Source organism: Physeter macrocephalus, chromosome 21 (assembly GCF_002837175.3).
Source record: "Physeter macrocephalus isolate SW-GA chromosome 21, ASM283717v5, whole genome shotgun sequence".
Taxonomy (NCBI): domain Eukaryota; kingdom Metazoa; phylum Chordata; class Mammalia; order Artiodactyla; family Physeteridae; genus Physeter; species Physeter macrocephalus.
The window spans coordinates 26,305,167-26,312,561 of NC_041234.1; the positions used below are offsets into that span (position 1 = coordinate 26,305,167).

A 7,395-nucleotide genomic window follows, 5' to 3' on the forward strand; every position below is an offset into this window, starting at 1 on the left:
CCCACTTAATCTGTGATAGCTGAGTTCTTAATTTTCTTGCCTACTTGCTTCGATTTTGGTTAAGAACTTCAGCTTGAAAAACCCCATAGAGAACCAATAACTGAAAAGTCTCCCCCTGGGGCCAGCTCCCACCCCAACCCCCTCCCAAGGGAGGGACTGCGACTGCGCAGACTTCACAGAATCCTTGTGACGTCACAAAAGAGCCAAACCAGGTGGGGGGGCGGCCCTGCGACCACTTCTAGGTCCGCTTCCTTCAGTACCCGCTTCCCTAAGCCCACCCCCTACCACCGCTCAGTCCTCCCCTTTTAGTTAAAGCTTAAGAATAAAAGCACCAGGTTGAAACCCCCATGTGGCCACGCCCACACTCTCGCCAGGCCACACCCCCTATTTCGGTGGCGTCGCCAGGCCACACCTGGCGGGAGGGTTCCCCGCGCGCGCGCGCGCGCGCGCGCGCGCGCCGCGTACAGGCGGGGAAAGCGGAGCCAGGCCGCTTCAGCGCCTCGTATCCCCACCCCGCGGTGGGCCTGGCTCTCGGGGCGGGTCTCCGAGGGTGCGGATCCAGGCCAGCTTGGGCGGGAGAGACGCGCGCCCGTGAGGGAGGGGCGGAGGAGAGCAGAACATCGCCCCCCAGACCCGCCCCCCCGCGCGCACTCCAGAACAATGAGCGCACACAACTCAGCGGCCTCCTTCAGCTGCGGCGGAGGTGGCGGCGGCGGGAGCGGGCGCGAGGCACAGCGCGCTCCCAGAGTCGGGGACCCCGCTGCGCAGATCTCGAACCCGGCCTCCGGCTTGTGCGCGGCCTCGTCCTCTACGCCCATGTGGAGCATCCATTCAGAGTGGCGGACCGTCTCCCGTCAGTTTTCCAACCCCCTGTCGAACGCGTCCGCAGCGGACGCGGGGTGCTCCCGGAGACACAGCGCGCCCTTCCAACTCAGCCACGCTCCTGGCCTAAGAACTGACACAGACACCAAGGTTGGCCTCTGGGGCTTTGGCGCCCGCCTCCAGACCGACCGGATCCCTATGTCTGCGACCCGCTCGACCACCTCGGACGGAGCCGCCCCAGCCTCTAACTCGGACACCAGCAACCCCCGGGCATCTATACAAGGATCTGTCCCGCCCTCAGTATCCCCCCGGTTGTCCCGACGTCGGTCTGCCCCACCCTCAGTACCCGACTCCACCCGGGTATCAATACCAGGAACTTCTACAACCAAGAACTCCCTCCGAGGGTCGGTACAAGAATCCATCCCGCCCTCGATGCCCAGCTTCCTCAAAATATGGGTACCAGCACCTCCACAACCCCGTAACACTCCCCAAGTGTCACTACTTGGGTTCACCCCGCCCTCAGTATCCGGCTTCCCCTGGGGTTCGGTACGAGGACCTCCTACACCCAGTAGCTCCCCCCAACTGTCAGTACAAAAGTCCAGCCAGGTCTCCATGCCCGACTCTCCCTGGCTATCTGCACCAAGATCTGCCCCGCTCTTGGACTCTTCCCGAGAATCGGTACAAGGGTCTGCCCCGACCTCGGTTCTCAGCGCCCCCCGAGAGGTCGGTACGAGGATCTATCCCGCTTTCGGACTCCTCCCGAGTGTCGACACAAGAGTCCACCCAGCTCTCAGAGCTAGGTTACCCCCGAACATCGGTGGAAGAATCGGCTCCGCCCCCGGGTTCCCCGGGAGTACCAGTACCATGGTCCGCTCCGCCCTCAGCGCCCGGCTCCGCCCGGGTATCGGTGGAGGAATCGGCTCCGCCCTCGGGCTCCCCCCGAGAGTCGGTAGAAAAGTCCGCTCCGCCCTTGGCCAGCCCCACTCCTCTACCCACGACCCGGGAGAACCTCGACCAGAGCATGGAGAGTCAGGAGAAGGCGAATAGAGCGGGACGCATGTTCGACGTAGTCGTGATAGGAGGCGGCATCTCAGGTCAGTGTGGACCGTAGCGCCAACCTGAGGGACCCTGGCCGGTCTGGGGTGTGGGACTTGCAGCCGCAAGGTGGCGTTTGGTGGGGGTCTCCCTTGTGCATGCGAGAGTGCAACGGTGGCCGGGCCCCGGATCCTCCGAGGAGGGGGTGGGGTTGAGCCGTGTTTGCTGGCGGTGTGAACTGGGGGAGGCAGGCACAATAATTTTACTACCACTATGAAATACTAACATTTAATTAGCTCTTGCCGTGCAGTTATATTTAGCAGTTTACGTGGATTTTCTCAATCCTCAGCTGTCCTGTAAGGTGGGTACTTTATTCGTCCCTGTTTTACAAAACCTAGAAACGGAGGTAACTCTGCAGATGTCAAATCACCTAACCGGGGAAGTGGCAATGATTTTCTCCATTTAAGACCCTCACTCCTAATTCCTGAGGTAGCTGCTTTGCCTTACTGATCTCACGCCCTTTGCCCTAAGCAGAACATCAGTATACTGATTTTGGTAGTATTGAGTGTTATTCCAGTCCTGCTCTTCTCAAAGCGCTTTTCCTTAGAAAATTTGGTAACTGGAGAGGAAGGAGGAAGAATCTTTTAGGAAAAGGTTTTTTTTTTTTTTAAAAAAAAAAAAGGTGGGGCGGGGGGAGAGGGGTGGGCTCTTAGTTGTTTAACCTACTCCAGCCATTTTTTTTAGAACTTGCAGAAAGTGTAGGGCATTTATTATCCAAAGGGAATCTCTCTGTGAAGCAGGGGCTGAGGGCAGATAAGGGAATGTCCTGTTTGTGTCTTTCCCTACTGCCTGATTCTTGCCCTGTGATGAGCCAGCTGGCAAGCCTGGGTTCCTCTGGTCCTGGCTTGGGTTTGTAGCTGACCAGCTGAGTGATGCATAAGGCTTTCCCATATCTTCCTGGAAACCTCATCATGATTGATATATTAAATTTGTCACTTATCTTGTCATAATTGGTAAAATGTCTGAAATTTAGGAATTGTGTTTCAGCTCTAGCTAGAGGCCCACCCTAGTCTGTCCACAACCTGGGAGAATGTTAATCATTTCTGAAATATACCTGCAGGATCTAATTTAGAATGAGGGAAAAATAAGGTGGGAGGGAGAAAGTAGAGTGCCCCAAAGTAGCCATTTTTATGTATAATCCTTTTGAGGAGACTCTTTTGGGTGAAGATAGCTTTTGACTTGGCCTGTTTCGGATAACAGTCTTAATCACCAGAGAAGAGATTGGCATGAGCTGTTGCTTTGACAACTCCAGCCAGTGCCAACAAAAACATGCATGTATGTCAGAGCATCAGGAAAGTAGATCCTGGTGGAGAGTATGAAAAAGAAGTATTTCTCTTGTTTCCCTTAATTCATTTATTAGCTTATTTATTCATTCAACAAACACTTGTTGACTGCCTGCAATGAAGTGGACTGGTGTTTCTAAAAGCCTAGTTCTTGTATGCGAGCCTCCTAGAAGCAATGTGATTGTTCATCACTGGAAAATAAATATGATGATAATGTGTTGTGTAAATTGATTAGGAGTTCTGTCTCTATTCCCATCTCTATACCATTCACATTTCACAATTCAGGGTTCTTTCTGGGATTTTATTCTTGTCTTTTTCTTGTTCTGTGTTGCAGTATTCCTTAAGGAGCATTTTGTCTGTTACTTTTTCTCTGCCTGATGGCTGGCTCTTTCTCCCTTTCCACACTTTACTCCAAGTAGTTGGTCGTGGGCAGAATTGGATTTACTGTGTAGCTGATGATGCTTATGCTGTATGGCCTTACAACTGCAGGTCCCTTCTGGTTCTCATTCTAAATAAATAACCAGTTTCATACTGAATCTTGTATTTGTCTTTTTGCATTATTTTTTTTCTTGAAGAGGGCACCCAAATTATATAAGCTTCAGGCTCCTCAAAACCTGGATCTTTCCACGGTCACTATTAATTATTAATTTGTTCATTTCCACTTGGGGGAAAAAGAGAGCATTTCTTGCACAGCAGTTCACACTCCTATTCCAGAACCCAACTTCCACTTCATCAGTGACAGTGGAACAGGCACTGAGATTCCTTTAATATCATCTCTTATCAGTCAGATTTGATTTTAACACCCAAGCTGACCAGAAACATTGCTTCCTGGCTGTGGTGTCTTGCCAGATGGTTCACAACTAAAATGAAAGTAGATGCAAGTCTGGCTTAGGATAAACCCTGCACACGGACTGGGTGTTTCACGAGCAGGTGAGAGGCATTACTTCCCAAGGGTTCTCGAGCTCAGAAACACCTCATCTTTGTGTGTGCTTAGCAGTATCCCATGAATTACTTAACAGTCCCCATACCAGTTTTAAATGCTTTTGGATATTTCTTCTGTCAGAACTGGCACATTTTAATATGTTACCCACATACTTATAATATATGGCCAATACTTTGCATCTGCAGTGTTATTCCTATTATATAACAAAATAGCTCCCGGAAGCGTACAAATCCTCAATTCCTCAAAAGTAGTCCATATGAACATAATTATCTTTCATTTTTTTATAACTATCTGCACAAAGAATAGCAGCATCTTAATATATCTCCCTTTTGTCATTAAAAATCATGGAACAGCATGTCTTACAGCCACAAAATCCCTTTTTCCTCCCACTTACCAATTAAGTAATTTTATGTACTCTATTAGTAATTGAGAAGGGAAGCCCCCACCCCACACTCATTTGTAAGTAGTATAATGGTACCTTCAACATGCTCTGGCCCTTATCCATCATCCATCATCTATCACCAAGTCCTTTTTTTTTTGCTTTTTTTTTTTTTTTGCGGTACGCGGGCCTCTCACTGTTGTGGCCTCTCCCCTTGCGGAGCACAGGCTCCGGACGCACAGGCTCAGTGGCCATGGCTCGTGGGCCCAGCCGCTCCGCAGCACGTGGGATCTTCCCGGACCGGGGCATGAACCCATGTCCCCTGCATCGGCAAGCGGATTCTCAACCACTGCGCCACCAGGGAAGCCCACCAAGTCCTTTTTGAAACTTCTTTCATGCCTTCTGTGACACTATTGGATCCTGAATTTTTATCCCACACTGTTTGCTCCTTTTCTGTTCCTTTCATTGTGCCCATATTCTTGAGGCCTTCTACTTTTGAAACGGCCTCGAGGTTCAGCTGTTCATCACTTTGGGGCTCTTATGCACTCCCTCTCTTTTTCATTCTAGGGCCTCACCTTTCCCTTTATCTATAGGAAGCTCTTAAGTCTCTAGTTTGAATCCTTTTACTTTCTCCCAACTCCTGTCCCATAGCTTATCTGCTCTTGGGTATTTCACACTTGACTGTCTTATTCTTACTTCATATTCAACATGTTCAAAAGCCTCCTTGCCCTCCAACCTAGCTTCTCTTCCTCACCTCCTTGACTCTGTTCTTGGTACCACCATCCTTTCCATCATTTTTGACACATCCTTCTGTTTTATCTTCTACACCCAGTCAACAGATCCTTCTAACTCCTCCTTTGGGCTGTTTCCTCTCTTGTGTCTCCCCCATCCCCCGGACAGACCCTTAACCCCTTCAACTCACCAGGTTATGACCATCTTCCCAGTGGCCACACTTTGGGCTCTCCCCTCGTATCCATCCCAGACTTGATTTTTTTAAAAACACTTCTTTCATCACCTTGTTCTGCTCAGGATGTTCAATAGTATAGTGCCAGCCTCTCAAGCTCCACCCACCCCTCCACATATCTAGTCCCACCTTGTTGGACCAGTAGCATTTCCCACCATCCCTAACATAGCTTTAGTCACACTGCTCTCTTGTCTCCAGTGCTACACCATGTTTATTTTGTCCCTCCATTCCTTCCCTGTTTTTGTTTTTTTCCTAACACGGAAGTGCTTCTCTCTGAACATTTACATCCTATCCATTCTTCGATACCCAATTAACACTCTTTTCCTTGATCGTTCTGGTTCTCTTGATTTTTCTCTCCTCTTGTGGAGCTTGTAATCTATATCTGACCATTTGAACTTATTTTATGTCCTATTTTTTGATGTTATTTTAAATATAGCAGTTGAGTCACTGACTTTACATGCTACTTCTTACTCATAAGCTGACACAGATACAACAAGTGACAGAAACCCAGTGGTATAATATTTTAAAATCTGCTCCTAGCTGAGGATTTCTGAATTAGCTCTCTTTAGGGAGAGAGAATAAAAGGAAAAGAGGGGGGACAGTGCACAGTGTCCCACCTCCGGGGGACAGTGCATACTTCGGAGTCTTTGGGCCAAAGGAGTTTTTAAAAGACAGTCTAGTCCAATCACGTAAGATTTTAATCCTCTCGACGGCATCTCCTTAGTAATTATCTGGCTGTAGCTTTGAACACATCTAGGGAAAGGGAATTCTGTACCCCTCAAAGCAGCTCATTATGGGGAGGGGTGGCCCTGGGGCCTGGACTCGTTCAAGCATTTTGGGAGCCTCTACCGTATGCCAGGCAGTAACTAGATCACGGGGCAAGAGGTATATAATGTGGAGTAAGAAGTGTCCTTGCCCACAAGGTGCCCTATCCTCTGGCAAGAAGTAATCAAGTGAGAAAATAATTGAGAGAAATATTAATATTATGAATCTGAAGAAAATGCCAGGACCTTGAGAGGTAAGTATGATTTTAACAGGTAGAGATAAGAGGATGGAAAAAAGACACACCAAACAAGAGAGTATGGAGGAGCACAGATACGGAGTCAGGAGGCCCTAAGCCATACATGCGTAGTGTTTAATTTAAACCCATGACAAGAGTTCTACTGGAGGAAAACAGTTGCCTACTGTGCCTCTAGCGATGTGATCTTGGTAGTTACTGAGATTACCCCAGTGTGCCACATTTGCCCCACAGTTAGCCAGGGCAAAGTGAAAACGCTTTCATCATAACACTGGATAGTCCTGGGTGATTAGAATTTTTCCATGTTTTTTTGAAATTAAATTCCAAGTGTCTTGGAGAGAGAGCTTTTTCCAAATAGTGACTAAGCAATAGAACCTCCCTATATTTGTATCCACGAGCTGAGCGCCACTAAAAGAACTGAGAGCATAGCTGCCTGGAACACTGTGCTGTGTAAGAGCAGCTGGGATGGAATCTTTCTCATCATCGGAGACAGAAAAGCCATTTTGCAAGAAGATTGACTAATGTTCTGAATCCTGCCAGCAAGTCCACAACATACCACAGTTTCCCTTTTTGCTGAAATACATCACCCTGAAGAATCATTTCTGCTAGGAGTGTTTTAGACATTTTAACTCAGAACTTGGCAACACATACTGTACAGTTTGGTAGTGATTAAGGAAAGCTTACATTAAAAAATATGCCACTTAGTTTCAGTGCCTTGGTTATTTAGGTACTCTGAGGTTCACTGCCAGCTAAGCATGAATTTTCTGCCTTTCAGAACACTTCTTGGCCCTAATTTTGTTTTCTCAAAAATAAGCGAGGATTCTTTTACTTCATTAACTTTTTTTTTTTTTTTTTTGCTGTATGCGGGCCTCTCACTGTTGTGGCCTCTCC

At 48.3% G+C, this 7,395-nt stretch overlaps 1 protein-coding gene across 1 annotated transcript in view; it reads left to right on the forward strand.

Moving 5' to 3' along the window:
* The first annotated feature begins 968 nt into the window (after positions 1-968).
* The window catches only part of MAOA (monoamine oxidase A), a 76,462-nt gene continuing 70,035 nt past the window's right edge, over positions 969-7,395 (forward strand). The window contains exon 1 of the mRNA XM_007102032.4: positions 969-1,916. Within this exon, the coding sequence (XP_007102094.1) occupies positions 1,844-1,916 (73 nt within the window). The 5' untranslated portion in view covers positions 969-1,843. The remainder of the gene's footprint in view (positions 1,917-7,395) is intronic.